This window comes from Syngnathoides biaculeatus, chromosome 19, assembly GCF_019802595.1.
Source record: "Syngnathoides biaculeatus isolate LvHL_M chromosome 19, ASM1980259v1, whole genome shotgun sequence".
NCBI classification, from domain to species: Eukaryota; Metazoa; Chordata; class Actinopteri; order Syngnathiformes; family Syngnathidae; genus Syngnathoides; species Syngnathoides biaculeatus.
In genome coordinates this window covers 435,158-454,361 of record NC_084658.1, presented here as the reverse complement: position 1 = coordinate 454,361, position 19,204 = coordinate 435,158, and the positions used below count along the sequence as shown (strand labels likewise).

At 43.8% G+C, this 19,204-nt stretch overlaps 1 protein-coding gene across 4 annotated transcripts in view; it reads left to right on the top strand.

The window, feature by feature from the left end:
* LOC133493047 (uncharacterized) overlaps positions 1-19,204 on the top strand; it is a 66,201-nt gene that overhangs the window by 38,341 nt on the left and 8,656 nt on the right. For 2 of the 4 annotated variants that reach the window (XR_009792833.1, XR_009792834.1), the window contains exon 3: positions 429-17,715. Coding sequence is in view for 2 of the 4 variants with exons in the window: in XM_061805984.1 (XP_061661968.1) it covers positions 429-548; positions 694-772; positions 17,369-17,460 (291 nt within the window). In the remaining 2 variants the exon portion in view is untranslated. Of the gene's footprint in view, positions 1-428; positions 17,716-19,204 lie in introns of those variants that run through there. The other 2 variants (XM_061805984.1, XM_061805985.1) reach the window with 2 other exon arrangements.

Genomic DNA, 19,204 nt, shown 5'->3' with positions numbered 1-19,204 from the left:
TGCACAAATTAGCCACATCACTGCATGAGCCGCAGGGTTGAAAGTGTGTGAAAATAGTCGTGGTTTATGGATTGGAAATTATGGTACTTATTTCAGCCGCTGTGTATTTAAGGCAACAACTAAAAACGCACTTTCCGCTCATTTCTTCTCTTTACTGACTTGGAAATTTTTGCTGACCTGAATGGGCCAGCGTCTCCATGTAGGTGCTAGCCCAAGATAATGGTGCAGTAGATGTGGCCACCATTAATGTTGGACCCTGTAATATTAAAGATGTACTGCTTGCTAAATTTCATAATGCAAATATCTTCCACCACTTCTAAGTTTCATTAAAATTAGAATTATGATGTCATTATTTTAGTAATCTCTATAATGTGTCTGACAGTGTTTTCTTTCAGTGATTGGTTCTCCCATGTGCTTGTGCCTTCCAGTTGCAATCTGCCTCGGTCCACTTTATAGCTGCCAAACACATCTCTCCTTTTAAGAAATATATGGATTCCATTCATTTCCGCCTTGTCCCCTATTATTTCTTCACCTCCTGTCATGTTTCGGTAGGTTTCCACTCACCTAGAAAAAACAGTTTTTACAATGTCTGAGACTGTCACTTGCTCCCATTGAATTACTGACATTTGTTGTTTCATCTGTCTCCCCATTACATTAGATTCATTTTTTTGCCATTATATGATCTGTCCCTAGGCCATGTCAATATCTGAGACCTGGTATGTCATCAAAGACCATGGCACAAATTACTGCAACCTCTACAACCTTATTGAAGGTACGAACACAGGCCAATATACTAAGAAGCAAGTTGAGATCGTACTGCATTACAAGCACAAATACAATGTGATCAAAGTGGACTTTTACTCCATGTTGCTTGAATTTGCCAATGTGCCTTAAAGGAGATACAATATGTGGTCGTCATGGTTTCACCTTGACCATTTCATGAAGAATTGTTTTAATTTTATTTCAATAAAATGAAATAGGCTGTCATTTCCAATCATATCAATCACTTTTGCAGCAATCTCCCAGTGTGTCGTAGAGGACTGAGCAGGGATGAAATTGTTGAGTTTCTAGTGTAGAAAAAGGGATGTAGTATACCATAAAGTAGCATTAGTCATATTTTATTTATCGTTGCTGTTAGGTGGAATCCCCCTAACTCCATCCATCCATGCATTTTCTACATTGTGTACCCTCACTATGGTCCTGGCGATGGTGGAACCTATACAAACTAACTGCGGGCAAGAGACAGGGTGCACCCTGAACTGGTTGCCAACCAATCACAAGGCAAAAATTAATATCAACACGCTCATACACACGTATGGATAATTTAGATTTTACTATTAAGATACGGAGTGTTTGGGGGATTTGGAAGGAAACCAGAGTACCTGGACAAAACCCACACAGGCATAGAGAGATAATGCAAAGTTCACACAGGCTAGGATGGCTTTTAATCCAGGTCCTCAAAACTGTGAAGCTGATGTGCTTGGCTTTTGGGGACCGTGCCCCTCCCCCACCTTGAAAATTAAAACTTGTTAAGCAAAATCAATCAATTAATAGTCATATTGGAATGTATGTTCGAGTGTTGTTTTCAAGTAAAATTTCCATGATTTGTCATTAACAGTGATCTTACCAAGAAGAAGCTGAAATGGCTACCTGTCACCTTTGTTTGACAGGCGGCTGGAGGCTTGTCAGTAAATTACGGATTGACATTTGAGACTGTTGAGGTCTATTTGTCGACCCGGTCTGTTGGATAGGAAACTTATCATTGCCTATTGTTGAGTCAGGAGAATGCCCAGAGGGGTCTGGGTCAGAACAGACTATCACAGCAGGCTTCCCGGGCTCAGGCGCGTCACCACCAACCAGGGGCTGTGGTGGGTCTTGCTTTACATACTGCAGATAATCTCAAGAATATCATTTGTAGCAGTACCCATTCCTTGTTAGTGACACCTTGTGGGGTTGAGAAGAATTCATTCTTACCTTTTGGGCCCTTCATCGATCGAGCAGGACGATTCCTCGTTTTTTTTTTTTTTTTTTTGCAAATGGTCCAAGTTTTGGCGTGTGTCATTATTGGGAGAGCTTAAATCGAAAATATTAGCATCCAGTGGCTTTCTTTAAAAAAAATAAATAAATAAAATATATATATATGTAATATATAATATATATATATATATCTATAATGACACTTGTAAAATAGTGTGCTGCTTATGAAATCCATGCAGTTATTCATGTTCCAGAAAATTTCATTTTATTCATTCAACATAAACACATTTTTAACTCTTACCAAAAAAAATAAAAAATAAATAATAATAAATCGCTGAGTTGAAGGTTTCTTTCAAATGAATTAAAAAGCTGAACTTAAATTATCACTCACACATGAAGCCATCATCCTCTCGGCTTTCGTAGAGTGAAGCGGATTCTTGACGTGAATTTAATGTGCCACTGACACCAAAATATACATCTTAAATTAGGTATTGTTATAAAAATTCCATTTATTAATCACTTTGATGATACTACAAGTTGGAAAAAGTGAGCTGGGAGCGTTTTATTAAAGTGCAAGGTTGCGAAAGTATGACTCTGCATCCTAGTAGTGGCCAGATTGTCCGTGATGTCATGCGATGTCTTGCACAGGCATCACACTGGGGCAGTCACCATTGATGACGCGCTGCGCCAAATGCCATGGCAGATGAACAAGAGCGATTTTCGGATTTTTCTGATGCCCCTTCTGAGCCTAAAGCTCTTGAGGAAGAGAACATCTCAGAAGCGAGCGAAACAACCGGGGCCATTTTACCATATCGTTTCAAGCCATATTTAGACGATATGCAGATCACTTCTAACTAACAACAGACAGATGAGGAGGACGAGGAACCTGATCAAATATTCAAAATGCCTGGCCCGTGATTGTTCAATTTCCTAACCCATTTACAAGTCTTGTGTATAAAGCATACTGAGGACCCATGCCGAGCGAAGTAAATATGTCAGGGGTGCCCACACACCGGTGGCTGGTGCGGGGGAGATGGCGGCCCGAGCCGAGGCCCGCACACATCGACATCTTGTGAACGCCTGGCTTACGTACTTTATTATTATGACACTGATTTCTAAAATGTTCCTATAAAGACGAGGATGGCTGCCAACTGAGCTTTTCATTCATACTGCTTCTTTCGGACAAGTACACATGTACACGGACACCACACTAACTTTTTGACATTTCCAGAATATTCGCTGGAAATAACTGGTCTATTTGGAACGTCAGATTCAACTATGGTGACTATACGTCGCTTTGGTCATTAGCCCGTGTTCCAAACCGTGTAACAAACCCAGCGGTGACTCCTCTTCCTAATTGCCCTTTGCTGAGGGTATTAAATTACAATGGCAAAAAAGAGCAATTTCACTTAACAATGAAAATAAATATTTGCAAAATAACTGCCTGAATATTTATTTGACCTACTCCTGAACAGTGTCAGCAAATCAGGACTGTAGTAAGTCACTTTCATCTTTAGACAGGACAGGAAATTGCCGTCTGGGAGGCGTGGTGGCATCTCGGAGAGTGTGACGCATATTTTGAGCGATGAAAAATATTAGATAAATAAATGTATAATTTTAATACTTCAAGATCACAATAATCTTACAGTTTAATTTCAACTACAATAAATTAAAGAATAGACACAAAATACTTCGTTCAGATATTGTCCACTTTTGGTGTTACTTGGCTTTCCGCACAAGCTGGCTATCAAATCTACCTGCCGGCACGTCAAATGTGCTGTCAAACGTCTCCGAAGAAGCGAATGGTGATCAGGTCAAAAAGCGAGATACTAAAATTCATGAAAGCATGATCCAAAAAAACTAAATGTAAAAAATCCGACATGACAAAATGTGAAAATATAACTTGACTTGATATGCCTGAGTCACACTATGACATGGGACGAGACAGTTACACCAGCTGATGATCGTGAACACACATCCATATACACACGATCTGGCAACATGTGGCATGAAAAACAAGGCTGAAATATACAACGTAATTATGGGGAAACAATGTGAAGCAGCGCGCAAAAGGAAGTAACATACAACCATGCCGCCGCCTGCCGCAGCGGCTGCTGTCAAGCTCTGGTGTTGAGCATTTTAATTGTGTGCGCCCTCCTGCTTTTTAATATACCCATTAAGTCATTTCTACGTAGTGAGAGCTCTCGTTGTTTTGATCGCGACCTGACGCCAAATCAAACACTCGAATGGACACTGTGTTTTAGCTGCTGCGAATGCAGCCGCCATGAATGCACGCACGTGAATGTGGAGAACCACAACCCTTCACATATTTATAACGTGTTGGAAAAATGTTTGGGTTGGTGAGAAAATCCTAACTACAGGCTTTTTTTCCCGTTTTTTTTTGGAAGCCCTTCTTGACGCAACCCTCTGCATTTATCCCGGCTTGGGACCAGCCTCCAGATTGCACTGGTTTGTGCCCTCATAGGGCTGCCTTAAATATATATCAATGGTGGCACAGTTGTAAAGCGTTGGCCTCACAGTTCTGAGGTCCAGGATTCAACCCCGGCCCTGCCTATGTGGCGTTTACGTGTTCTCCCCATGCCTGCGTGGGTTTTCTCTGGGCACTCTGGTTTCCTACCATGCATCCCCAAATCATGCAACATGAATTGGACACCCTAAATTGCCCCTTAGTGTGATTGTTAGTGTGACTTTTCTTTCCATGTGCCCTGTGATTGGCTGGCAACCAGTTCAGGGTGGACCCCACCTCCTGCCCAATGACAGTTGGGATAGGCTCCAGCACTTCTGCTCCGCTTGTGAGGATAAGCGGCTAAGAAAATGGACGGATGGATGGCTATATATGAATGTACACAGAGCACACCAAATTATTTGGAAAAAAATGGCATAATTTATATATATATATTTATATATAATAATAAAAAACCTTAAATATAACAAGAATGCTATAACACGCCATTTTAACTCTCGTGCTGTCCATTTCTTCTGATCATCCTTGAAATGGTTTTACATCTTTATTGGAGTCCAGTTGTGTTTGATATACTGTACAATGTGGCCCTATGGGGGCACAAGCCAGTACAATCTGTAGGCTGGTCCCAAGCCCAGATAAATGCAGAGGGTTGCGTCAGGAAGGGTATCCGGTGTAAAACTGTGTGTGAGTGTTCATCTAAAGAATACCATACCGGATCAGTCGTGGTCCGGGTTAACAATGCACCGTTAACCTGTAGGGGTCGGTGGAAATTCAGCTACTGTGGGTTGGAAAAAAAAGAAGAGGAGGAAAGCGGATTCATATGCAGAAGAAGAGGAATAAACAAGGCCAACAACTGAGTAAGGGGACTTTGAATGTTGGGACTATCCAACAACTGAGTAAGGGGACTTTGAATGTTGGGACTATGACAGGAAAAGCTCAGGAGTTGGTTGACATGATGTTAGGAGAAAGGTTGATATATTGTGCATCCAAGAGAGGAGGTGGAAAGGTAGTGAGGCTTGAAGTTTAGGAGCAGGGTTGAAATTACTTTACCATGGAGTAGATGGGAAGAGAAATGGAGTAAGGGTTATTTTAAAGGAAGAGCTGGCTAAGAATGTCTTGGAGGTGACAAGAGTATCATATCGAGTAATAAGACTGACATTTGAAATTGAGGGTGTTGTATATAATGTGATTAGTGACTATGCTCCACAGGCAGGATGTGACTGAGAGTCGAAAGAGAAATTCTGGAAGGACCTAAATGAAGTAGTTCTGAGCATCCCAGACAGAGAGGGTCGTGATTGGTGCACATTTTAATGGATATGTTGGTGAAGGAAACAGCTGTGATTAAGAAGTGATGGGTAAATATGACATCCAGGAAAGGGACTTTGAAGGACAGACGGTGGTGGACTTTGCAAAAAGAATGGAAATGTCAGTAGTTTTTCAAGAAGAGGCAGGAACATAGTGTGACCTACAAGAGCGGAGGAAGAAACACACAGGTGGATGCAGTCAGATCACGATGCAATCTGAAGGATGTTACTTATTGCAAGGTAGTGCTACAGGAGAGTGTAGCTTGACACCATAGGATGGTGTGTGTGTGTGTGTGTGTGTGTGTGTGTAGGATGACTCTGGAGGTGGGGAGTAAGATAAAGAAGACATAGGTAGAGCAGAGAACCATGTGGTGGAAGCTGAGAAAGGAAGAATGTTGTGCGGCCTTTCAGAAAGAGGTGAGACAGGCTCTCGATGGACAGGAGAAGCTCCCAGAAGACAGGACTACTAAAGTCAAGATCATTAGAGAGATAAGCAGGAGAGTACTTGGTGTGGCTTCTGGTAGGATGGGAAGAGGAGACCTGGTGGTGGAACCCCAAAATACTGGAAGTCATAGAAGGAAAAAGGTTAGCAAAAAAGAAGTGGGACGAAATGAATGCATTTGGACGTGACATAGGGCGAAGGTAGAGGTGGCGAAGGTTAAACAAGAGGCATATGATGACATGCACACCAGGTTGGAAACCAAAGAACAAGAAAAGGATCTCTACAGGTTGGCCAGGCAGAGGGATAGACATTGGAAAGATATGCAGCAGGTAATGGTGATTAAGGATAGACATTGAAATGTGTTGACTGGTGCCAGTAGTGTGCTGAATAGATGGAAGGATTACTTTGAGAAGTTGATGAATGGAGAAAATGAGAGAGGAAGAGTAAAAGAGGCAAATATGATGGACCAGGAAGAGGCAATAATTACTATGGGGGAGGTTAGAAAGGTACGATAGAGGATGAAAAATGGAAAGGCAATTGGTCCTGATGACATAACTGTGGAGGTATGGAACCAATTTGGAGAGGTGGCTGTGGAGTTTTTGTTTTTTATTTAACAGAATACGAGTGGGCGAGAAGACGCCTGAAGAATGGAGGAAAAGTGTGCTAGTTACCAAGAACAGAGGGGATTTGCAGAGCTTTGGAAACTATAGAAGAATAAAGTTGATGGGCCACATAATGAAGTTATGGGGAAGAGTAGTGGAGGCTAGACTCAGGACAGAAGTAAGTATATGCGAGCAACAGTATGGTTTCATGCCTAGAAAGAGTACCACAGATGCATGATTTGCCTTGAGGATGCTCGTGGAAATGTACAGAGAGGGTCAGAAGGAGCTACATTGTGTCTTTGTGGATCTAGGGAAAGCCTATGACAGAATACCTAGAAAGGAACTGTGGTCCTGCATGTGCAAGTCTGGTGTGGCAGAGAAATATGTTAAAATAGTACAGGACATGTATGATGGCAGCAGAACAGTGGTGAGGTGTGCCTTCGGTGTGACAGAAGAATTTAAGGTGGAGGTGGAACTGCATCAGGGATCAGCTCTGAGCCCCTTCCTGTTTGCAGTGGTAATGGATAGGCTGACAGATGAGGTTAGACTGGAATCCCCTTGGACCATGATGTTCGCAGATGATATTGTGATATGCAGTGAAAGCAGGGAGCATGCAGAGGAACAATTAGAAAGATAGAGACATGCAATGGAAAGGGAAGGAATGAAGATTAGCCAAAGTAAAACTGAATATATGTGCGTGAATGAGAAAAGTGGAGGGGGAAGAGTGAAGCTCAGGGGAAAAGACGTAGCGAAGGTGGACGACTTCAAATACTTGGTGTCAACAATACAGACCAATGGAGAGTGTGGAAAGGAAGTGAAGAAATGGGTCCAAGCGGGGTGGAACTTAGGTAATACACTAAAATGTCATGGTTTGAAATCATGCATGGCATGGAAAGTTCCCCTGTTTAAACAAGCACATGTCAAGGCCGTCTTAAATTTGCCAGTGACCATTTGGATGATACAGAGGAGTCATGGGAGAATGTTTTGTGGTCAGATGAGACCAAAATGGAACTTTTTGGTCATAATTCCACTCACCGTGTTTGGAGGAAGACCAATGATTAGTTCCATTACAAGAAAACCATCCCTACCATCATGTTTTGGGGGTGTTTTTCTGCACATGGGACAGGACGATTGCACTGTATTAAGGATGACCGTGGCCATGTATTGTGAGATTTTGGGGAACAGAGCATTGAAGCTGGGTCTTTCAACATGACAATTGTCTGAAGCACACAGCCAGGAAAACCAAGCAGTGGCTCTCTAAGAAGCATATCAAGGTTCTAGCCAGTCTCTAGACCTAAACCCAATGGAAAATCTTGGGAGGGAGCTGAAACTCCGTGTTTCTCAGCCCAGAAACCTGTCTTATCTTGAGAAGATCTGTGTAGAGGAATGTGCCAAATTCCCTCCTGCAGTGTGTGCAAACCTGGTAAACAACTACAGGAAATGTTTGACCTTTGTAATTGCAAACAAAGGCTACTGCATCAAATATTAACATTGGTTTTCTCAGGTGTTCAAATATTTTTTTTGCAGCTGTATCACACAAATCGTTAAAAAACAATCATACATCGTGATTTATGGATTTCTCTTTTTCGATTATCTCTCTCACAGTGGACATGCACCTACTCTGAAAATTTCAGAACCTTCCATGATTTCTAAGTGGGACAACTTGCAATATTGCAGGGTGTTCAAATACTTATTTTCTTCACTGTAAGTTGTCTGGGGCTTCATGCCCCTGGTAGGGTCACCCATGGCAAAAAGGTCCGAGCTCAGGGACCAGACAAAGTACGACTCACAAAAGCCCCTATGTTGAATACAGAAATTGGATCTTGGTTTCCCTTGCCCGGAAGCGGGTCACCGGGGCTACCTTCTGGAACCAGGCCTGAAGGTGCGGCTCGAACGCGAGCCCCTGGTGCTGTCCGGGCTTGCACCCATGGGACAGCCTGAAAGGGTAGCATGGGACCCCTTTCTCATGGGCTCATCACCTGCGAGAGGGGCCAGAGGGGGCAGGTGCAATGTGAGCTGGGCGGCGGCCAAAAGCGAGCCGATCCCTGGTTACAGAACTAGTTCTGGGAACATGGAATGTCACCTCTTTGGCAGGGAAGGACTCCGAGTTGATGCGTGAGGTCAAGAAGTTCCAATTAGATATAGTTAGACTCGCCTCAACGCTTGGGCTCTGTTACCACTCCTCTGGAGAGGGGTTGGACTCTGTTCCACTCTGGAGTTGCCCATAGTGAGAGACGCCGAGCAGGTTTGGGTATACTCATTGCCCCCCGGCTCTGGCCCTATACGTTGGGGTGGATGAGAGGGTAGCCTCCCTCTGCCTATAGGTGGGGGGACGGGTCCTGACTGTTGTTTGTGCACCAAACAGCAGTTCAGAGTACCCACCCTTTTTGGAGTCCTTAGAGGGAGTTGCAAGAGAGCGCTCCCTCTGGGGACTCCATCATTCTGCTTTGGGACTTCAATGCTAACGTGGGCAATGACAGTGAGACCTTCAAGGGTGTGATTGAGAAGAACGCCCCCCCGATCAGAACCCGAGTGGTGTTCTGTTATTGGACTTCTGTGCTCATCACGGATTGTCCATAACGAACACCATGTTCAGGCATAGGGGTGTCCACATGTGCACCTGGCACCAGGACAACTTAGGCCGCTGTTTGATGATCGACTTTGTAGTCGTGTCATCTGACTTTTGACCGCATGACTTGGACACCCGGGTGAAGAGAGGGGCGGAACTGCCAACTGATCACCACCTGGTGGTGAGTTGGCTCCGATGGTGGGGGAAGGTGCTGGTCCGACATGGCAGGCCCAAATGTACTCTGAGGGTCTGCTGGGAACAGCTGTCAGATTCTCCTGTTAGAAGGAATTTCAATTCCCACCTCCGAAAGTACTTTGCTCACGTTCCGGGGGAGGCGGGGGACATTGAGTCCGAGTGGACGATGTTCCATTGGTGAGGTCGCCAACTGGAGCTGTGGCCGTAAGGTGGTTGGGGCCTGTCATGGCGGCAACCCCCGGACACGTTGGTTGACACCAACAGAGATGGATGCTGTCAAGCTGAAGAAGAAGTCCTATCGGGCAATTTTAGCCTGCGGGACTCCTGAGGCAGCGGATAGGTACCAGCTGGCCACGCGGAATGCAGCTTCTGTGGTCACTGAGGCAAAAACCCGGGCGTGGGAGGAGTTTAGTGAAGCCATGTAGAACGACTTCAGGATGGCTTCGAGGAAATTCTGGTCCACTGTCCGGCGTCTTAGGAGGGGGAAGCTGTGCACCGTCAACACTGTGTATAGTGGAAATGGGCCACTGCTGACCTCAACTCAGCATGTTGTGAGTCAGTGGGGAGAATACTTCAAAGACCTTTTAAACTCCACCAACAGGCTTTACCACGAGGAAGCTGAGTCTGAGTTCTCAGAGGCGGTAGCTTCTATTTCTGGGGTTGAGGTCACCGCGGTGGTTAAAAAGCTTCTTGGTGGCAGGGCCCTGGGGGTGGATGAGATTCGCTCAGATTTCTTCAAGGCTCTGGATGTTGTGGGGCGGTCTTGGTTTACACACCTCGGCAACATCACGTGAACATTGGGGATGGTGCCTCTGGATTGGCAGACTGGGGTGGTAGTCCCCCTGTTTAAAAAGGGGGACCAGAGGGTGTGTTTCAACCATAGGGAGCAGGAGATTGACAGACAGATCGGTGCAGCGTCTGCAATGATGTGGACTTTGTATCAGTCCATTGTGGTCAAGAGGGAACTCAGTTGAAAGGGCAAGCTCTCAATTTACCAGTCGACCTACATTCCTACCCTCACCTATGGGCACGAGCGGTGGGTCGTGACCGAAAGAACAAGATCCCAGATACAAGCGACCGAAATGACTTTCCTCCGCGGGGTGTCCGGGCTCTCCCTTAGAGATAGGGTGAAAAGCTCGGTCACCCGGGAGGGGCTCAATGTCGACCCGCTGCTCCTCCGCATTGAGAGGAGCCAGATGAGGTGGCTGGGGCATCTGATCTGGATGCCTCCCATATGCCTCCATGGTGAGGTGTTCCAGGCATGTCCCACTGGAAAGAGACCCTGGGGATGGGCCAGGACACGCTGGAGAGACTCCATCTCTCAGCTGGCCTGGGAACGCCTCGGGATCCCTCTGGAAGAACTGGATGAAGTGGCTGGAGAAAGGGAAGTCTGGGCATCCATGCTGAAGCTACATCCCCTGCGACCTGACCCTGTGAACCAATCGAGAATGGATGAATGTAACCATTCCTGATAAGAGTCACAGATGTGCAAGATGTAAACGTGTCAACGTCCCACATTGTGTTACTGTAAGCTTGTACAGAGTGCCTTTACCTGTTCGTGGTTCCCGTTATGGCATGTCCAATGACAGTTGGGCAAAGGGAGCTCTTTAAAATGATGAATCATGCGATAGTCTCCAAAATATATTACTAATACTAATTGGACCAGCAGGATGTGAGTGTGTCCCAACAATGGCACAAGGCAGAAAATAGTAGGTTCACTGATCAAGAATTTAATGATTTACTTGCCAGAGGGGAAAAAAGTGTTCGAATGCCTGCTAGTTTTGACTTGCATTGAACTGTCGTGCTTTCCCGACAGAAGGAGCTGGAGGAGTTGGTGGCTAGGATGTGGAGGGTCCAAAAGGATCCTGGCCAGTCTTCAATCGTGGTAGAGTGGTGACAACAATCCATTCAGCGGTTTTGATTGTCCGTTGTAGTTGGAGTTTATCCTTTTTTTGTGGGGGCCCTAAACCAGACTGTGATGGAGATACACAGGACTGATTGGATGACCATTGTGTAGAACTGTCAGCAGTTCTTGGGACAGGCCGTGGTTCCTCTGAAGCTGTAATAAGTACACCTTTGCTGGGCTTTTTTGAGGATGTTCGTCTCCCACTTTCGGTCCTCTGAAACTGTAATTCCCACGAACTTGAAGGTCTCAACGATTGACACAAGACAGTTGGACAGCGTCAGGTGTAGCTGTGGTGAAAGATACCTCTTGAAGTCCACAATAGTCTCTACAGTCTTGAGTGTTCAATGCCAGGTTGTATTGACCACACCAAAACTCAAGTCCCGTCTTTGATCAGGCCGATGACCGTGGTGTCAACTGCGGACTTCAGGAGTTTGACAGACCGTTACCACGAGGTGCAGTCGTTTGTGTAGTGCGAGAAGAGGAGAGTACACAACCTTGCAGTGCCCCGGTGCTAATAATGCACATGGATGAGGTGGTGTCCCCCAGCCTAACCTGCTGTGTCCTGCCCGTCAGGAAGTTGTACATCCACCAGGAGATGCCAGGTGAGAAGCTGAGCTGGAGTAGTTTGGAGGAGAGGAGTTCAGGGATGATGGTGTTCTTTCTTCTTTTTATTTTGGTTTGTCCCGTTAGGGGTCGCCACAGCGTGTCATCTTTTTCCATCTAAGCCTATCTTGTGTATCCTCCTCTCTAACACCCACTGTCTTCATGTCCTCCCTCACAACATCCATCAACCTTTTCTTTAGTGTTCCTCTCGCTCTTTTGCCTGGCAGCTCCATCCTCAGCACCCTACTACCAACACACTCACTCTCTCGCATCTGAACATGTCCAAACCATCCAAGTCTGCTCTCTCTTACCTTGTCTCCAAAACATGCAACTTTGGCTGTCCCTCTAATAAGATCATTTCTAATCCTATCCTTTCACTGCAGATCACAACATCATCATCATGGTCCAAGGGGAGTCCAGTCTAACCCCGTCTGTCAGCCTATCCATTACTAACGTAAACAGGAAGGGGCTCAGCCCAGAATCCTGATCCAGTCCCATCCCCACCTTAAATTCTTCAAATGACAATGTGGTTACAAAGGAAATAGTTTAATTCATTGATATAATTCAAAATATTACAAATACTGTTTTCTCCCACATAAATCCACACAATGCTAGAAACTGTCACAGTTTTTGGTGACTCGACAACCAAGTTTCCCACGGAAGTATCCAATCAAATTTGAGAGTAAGAGAATTTACATTAGTTAGCAGTTATAAACAATTCTGTGAGTGACTAGTATGTAATGCTGCTTGTTTTAATACTACATAGTATTTTATAAAAATTAAAAACTCCGCGCACATAAGAACATCAGCTTGCTTGCACTTGTTAGCCACACAGATATACAATACGTCCTTGTACTGATAGTTTGGGGTGGAGTCACGGGTGTTGTTTACATTTTGCATAGCTGTCATTAAATTGTTAAATAATAAAAGGTTTGCATCCAATATCCTGTTTTTCTAATTGAGAATGGTCAAACGATTTGCTGTCGTGAAACATGTTTTTTTTTTTTTTTTGCCAAGAACAACATTTGGTGCTTTTATTCAACCATGTCAACAGTGTTTAAAGTTTTCATGGAAATAAAAGAGGATCAAGATGATCAGCTCCTCGCAGTTTTGGTACTTTCTGTGGGGCGGATTCGGAGCCTGTTGGACCGTGTCCAGGTTCAGGTGCTGATCCAAGCTCGTAATTGGTCCCTTTAGCAACACCGATCTGTTAAGATGTTGGAACTGGCTGTATGGTAGGCATTTATCCAGGTTTTAACATTAAAAAAAAAAAATTCCGTGACATACACTTTAAGAATCCTCTTGTGTACTGTGTGTGTATGAGTGAAGACATTGACTGCAATCAATGACATCTAAAGTTACGACATCCTCCCGTTAAACTTGAAACAATCCTCAGGGAATGAAGAAGAAAGCAAATGTTATCCTCCAACGCCTGAACAGATTTTCTTAAACACCAAAAAACACTACATTGGGCATTCAGTGCCGTAAAAAAATTATAAAAAAACATTTTATTTTTTCCATTACACACAAAGGTTTTGATTTATCAAACCAATTTTAATATTACTCAGGGCCAACCCAAGGAAATACACTATGCAGTTTTCAAATGCCAAATTTATTAAACCACAAAAACAATCAAAATCTTTCTGACCCTCTGTGAAAAAGAAATTCCCCCCAGCTTGTTAAATCACAGTCACTGTGACGAACCACCAATTTGGAAAAGTGAGTCTGGAAAGGGTGAAATGCAGCCCTATGTGGACACAAACCAGTGCAATCTGTAGGCCGGTTCCAAGCCCAGATAAATGCAGAGGGTTGTGTCAGGAAGGGCTTCCGGCGTAAAAACTGTGCCAAACAAATATGAGCGTTCATCTAAAGAATCCCATACCGGATTGGTCGTGGTCCGGGTTAACCCAGAAGCCCCCAGCATTGCTCACCTGCAGAGTGTCGGTGGGAATTCAGCTACTGTGGGTCGAAGACAAAGAAGAGGAGGAAACCGGATTTGTTGTCAGAAGAAAGAGGGGCATGCACAGAGCCTGAGTGTAGGGACTTTGAATGTTGGGATTATGACAGGAAAAGCTCAGGAGTTGGTTGACATGATGATTAGGAGAAAGGTTGATATACTGTGCATCCAAGAGAGCAGGTGGAAAGGTAGTAAGGCTAGAAGTTTGGGAGCAGGGTTTAAATTATTCTACCACGGAGTAGATGGGAAGAGAAATGGAGTAGGGGTTATTTTAAAGGAAGAGCTGGCTAAGAATGTCTTGGAGGTGAAAAGAGTATCAGATCGAGTGATGATACTAAAATTGAGGGTGTTATGTATAATGTGGTTAGCGGCTATGCCCCACAGGTAGGATGTGATCAAGAGTTGAAAGAGAAATTCTGGAAGAAACGAGATAAAGTAGTTCTGAGCATCCCAGACAGCGAAAGAGTTGTGATTGGTGCAGATTGTAATGGACATATTGGTAAAAGAAACAGGGGTGATGAAGAAGTGATGGGTAAGTACGGCATCCAGGAAAGGAACTTTGAGCCACAGATGGTGGTGGGCTTTGCAAAAAGGATGGAGATGGCTGTAGTGAACACTTACTTCCAGAAGAGGGAGGAACATATAGTGACCTACAAGAGCGGAGGTAGAAGCACGCTGGTGGATTATATTTTGTGCAGACGATGTAATCTGAAGGAGGTTACTGACTGCAAAGTCGTGGTAGAGGAGAGTGTAGCTTGACAGCATAGGATGGTGGTGTGTAGGTGACTCTGGTGGTGGGTAGGAAGATTAAGAAGACAAAGGTGGAGCAGAGAACCATCTGGTGGAAGATGAGAAAGGAAGAATGTTGTGTGGCCTTTTGGAAAGAGGTGAGACAGACTCTCGATGGACAGCAGAAGCTCCCAGAAGACTGGACTACTACAGCCAAGATGATCAGAGAGACAGGCAGGAGAGTACTTGGTGTGTCTTCTGGTAGTAAAGGGGAGAAGGAAGAGACTTGGTGGTGGAACTCCAAAATACAGGAAGTCATAAAAGGAAAGAGATTAACAAAGAGGAAGTGAGACATAGATGACTGAGGAGAGTGGAAAGGAGTACATTGAGATGCGACGTAGGGTAAAGGTAGAGATGGCCAAGGTTAAACAAGAGGCATATGACGGCATACTCCAGGTTGGATACAAAAGAAGGATAAAAGGATCTCTACAAGTTGGCCAGACAGAGGGATAGAGATGGGAAGGATCTGCAGCAGGTAAGGGTGATTAAGGATAGAGATGGAAATGTGTTGACTGGTGCCGGTAGTGTGCTAAATAGATGGAAAGAATACTTCGAGAATTTGATGAATGAAGAAAATGTGAGAGAAGGAAAAGTAGAAGAGGCACGTGTGAAGGACCAAGTAGTGGCAATGATTAGTAAGGAGGAAATTAGAAGGCACTGCAAAGTATGAAAAATGGAAAGGCAGTTGGTCCTGATGACATAACGGCTGGAGGTGGAAGAGTGACGCTACAGGGTCAAGAGATATCACGGGTGGACGATTTCAAATACTTGGGGTCAACAATTCAGAGCAATGGTGAGTGTGGTAAGGAAGTGAAGAAACGGGTCCAAGCAGGTTGTAACAGCTGGCGGAAGGTGCCTGGTGTTCTGTGCGACAGAAGAGTCTCCGCTAGGATGAAGGGAAAAGTTTATAAAACAGTGGTGAGGTCAGCCATGATGTACAGATTACAGACGGTGGCACAGAAGAAACAACAAGAAGCAGAACTGGCGGTAGCACAAAAGAAGTTGTTGAGGTTCTCGCTCGGAGTGAGCAGGTTGGATCGGATTCGAAATGAGCTGATTAGAGAGACAGCCAAAGTTGGATGTTTTGTAGAGAAGGTTCGAGAGAACAGACTTCGATGGTTTGGACATGTTCATAGGAGAGAGAGAGTGAGTATATTGGTAGAAGGGTGCTGAGGATGGAGCTGCCAGGCAAAAGAGCGAGAGGAAGACCAAAGAGAAGGTTGATGGATGTGGTGAGGGAAGATATGAGGGCTTGGGGTTAGAGAGGAATATGCACGAGATAGGCTAAGATGGAAAAAGATGACATGCTGTGGCGACCCCTAATGAGACAAGTCGAACGGAAAAGAAGAAGAAGTCTGGAAAGAGTTACAAAGCCATTTCCAAGGCTTTGGGACTCCAGCAAATCATTGTTGGAGCCATTATTCACAAATGGCGAAAACTGGTAACAGTGGCAAACCTTCCCAGGAGTGGACAACTAACTAAAATTACTCCCAAGAGTGTGAGGACGACTCACCCAGGAGGTCACATAAGAACCTCTAACATCTAATGACCTGCATGGCCTCATTTAAGATCAGTGTTAATGACTCACCCATAAGACAGACAAAAAAATTCATCCATGGAGGTTTCCAGGTGAAAACCCCTGCTGTCAGCAAATACAAAGGGTCATCTCACATTTGCCAAAAAAACATCTTGATGATCCTCAAGACTTTTAGAGAAACATTCTGTGGACTGGTAAGTCAAAAATGTAACTTTTTAGAAGATTTGCGGCCCGTTACATCTGGCATAAAAATGGCACAGCATTTGGTAACAAGAACATACCAACAGTGAAGAGTTAGTGGAAGTGTGATGGTATGCGCTTGCTTTGCTGTCTCAGGACAACTTGCTGTGATTGTAGGAACAATTAATTTCTGCAGTGTACACAAAAATCCTGAAGGACAACATCTGGCCATCATTTCTTGCCCTTGTGTCATGCAGCATGACAACGATTCGAAACACACCAGCAAGTACACCTGTGAATGGCTCAAAAGACAACAAAATTATGTTTTTTGATGGCCATGTTTAAGTGCAGATTTAAATCCAAATGAGATGCAGTTGGTGTGACTTTTAACTGGCAGTTCATCCTAGAAAACCCTCCAATGTGGCAGAGTTGAAACAATTCCCCAAAGAAGAGTGGGACAAAATTCCTCCAGAGCAACGTGAAAGATTCACCACCAATTAACACAAATGCTTGATTTTAGTTATTGCTGCTACGGGTGGCACCACCCATTCTTTGGTTCAGATTACTTCTTCACAGAGCGTTGGAAAGGTTTGGATTATTTAAATTTTTTGGGGGGCAGGGGTCTTAATATCTTGAATTGTCATTTGAAAACAGAATTTTGTATTTCCTTGGGTGGTCTGAGTGATCTAAAAAATGTTTTGATGATTTGAAATCTGAGTGATAGATGGGCCCAAAAATAAACCAAATTGGAATCAGTTAGGTGGGGTGGGGATACTTTTTCACAGGTCATCATATTAAATTTGAATGTCATTGGTTCAACAGGAAGCAATCTGACTGAAGCCAGGGGTTACGAGGAGATCACCAGTGACTTTCTGTGCACTCAACGCTCTTCAGCCAACTGTACAGTATTCTGACTTCCGATAACAGGGGGCTACGACAGTATTAAACTTAATTTTCGTGTTGACGACTAGCACAAAATGTACAGAAAGTAATGATCTTGGATTAGTACTGATAGTAATAGTGATGAGAAATGTCTTTATTTCCTTGGATTTAGTCATCATGAGTGAGGGTTGTGCCAGGAACTGACACGAGTAATAGACTAATTGATTTGTAATGGTCTCCCCAAGTATGGATGCTCCATTATTAACTGTGGCAGTCATAAATCAAGACCTATTTCAAAAAAAAAAAAAAAAAAAGCAAATGAAATGAAAATCACAAATGTTTATTTTTGTAGTCCAACTGTATTATTAATGAATTATTTCGGTTTTTAAAGAGCTCATGAATTGATCTGGACACAATAATTCATCCATCCATTTTCTAAGACGCTTATCCTTGGTAATGGGAGTACTTGAGCCAATCCCAGCTATCATTGGGCAGGAGGCAGGATACACCCTGAACTGGTTGTCAGCCAATCGCAGGGTACATAGAGGCAAACAACTGTCACACTCACAATGATACCTAAGGGAAATCTAGTCTCCAATTAATGCATGTTTTTGGGATGCGGGTGGAAACCAGAGCACCCGGAGATAACCCACACAGGCATGGGGAGAACATGCAAACTCCAGAGGCGGGGCCAGGATTTTAACCAAGGTCCTCAGAACTTTAGGTCACAGGTTGCACTACTGTGCAACCACAATGTGCAATTAATTGATTGATTAATTAATTAGTGAAGGTAGTAATTCACCAATTAGGGTAGTCACTGTAATCAATAGGTTTTTGTCACTCTCAATGGAATTCTCAACAAGTATTTTGGTCCACAACCCCTGAATTACTACCTGCTTCAGCTCTCTTAGGTTTAATGTGTGCTTTCTCCAGACTGAATACTGAAGAGTACAGTATGCACATACTTTTCTGTACCCAAATTCTTGATGGTGTGAATCCTGAAGAGCATTTAGAATTACATATTTGGTGTGTAAAAATCTTCAGATTAATGGAGAGAACCTTTTCCTTGTCTCCTGTTTGGGGAGAGTTCAGTACATTTTCGGTATCTGTTTTGTGCATGGAAAGAACAATTTAATTTCTCTCTCAAAATTGTCTTCTGTTTTTCAACTAAATTTAAGGTAACAAACAACTCTTGTGAATGGTAATCTGCCTCGAATTCCTTTCCTATTTGTATAGATTTGACAAAAATACGGTAGAATAAGGTTTTAATGTATATTAATATGTATGATTTTTTTTATTAAAGATTTAAAAATGTAAAAACACAAAAGTAGAACGATTGGGAATTAAAATGTCATTGAAGTGTGCAAGGCAGTGCAAGGCAATGCTGATTAAGACAATCAGGTCCTCTAATATCTTGCTATATTCTCAATAGCCTGGTGTGCTCTCGTACAGTGCAGTTTTCTTGATCTGCTTTCTTTGCCTCTGCTGACATTTTTTGACACTGATAAGCTTGTTTTCCTTCTAAAAAAAATTAGAAACAGCAACGTCTGGATACTTTTAAACCTGTGGGACTGTTTCTTTTCACTAATGCCATTTCCATCCTTTTTGCAAAGTACACCACCATATGTCCCTCAAAGTTCCTTTCCTGGATGCCGTGCTTCCCCATCACTTTTCTTCAACGCCCTGTTTCCTTCACCATCATGTCCATCACAATCTGCACCAATCACAATTCTCTCTCTCTGTCTGGGATGCTCAGACCTACTTCATCTAGTTCCT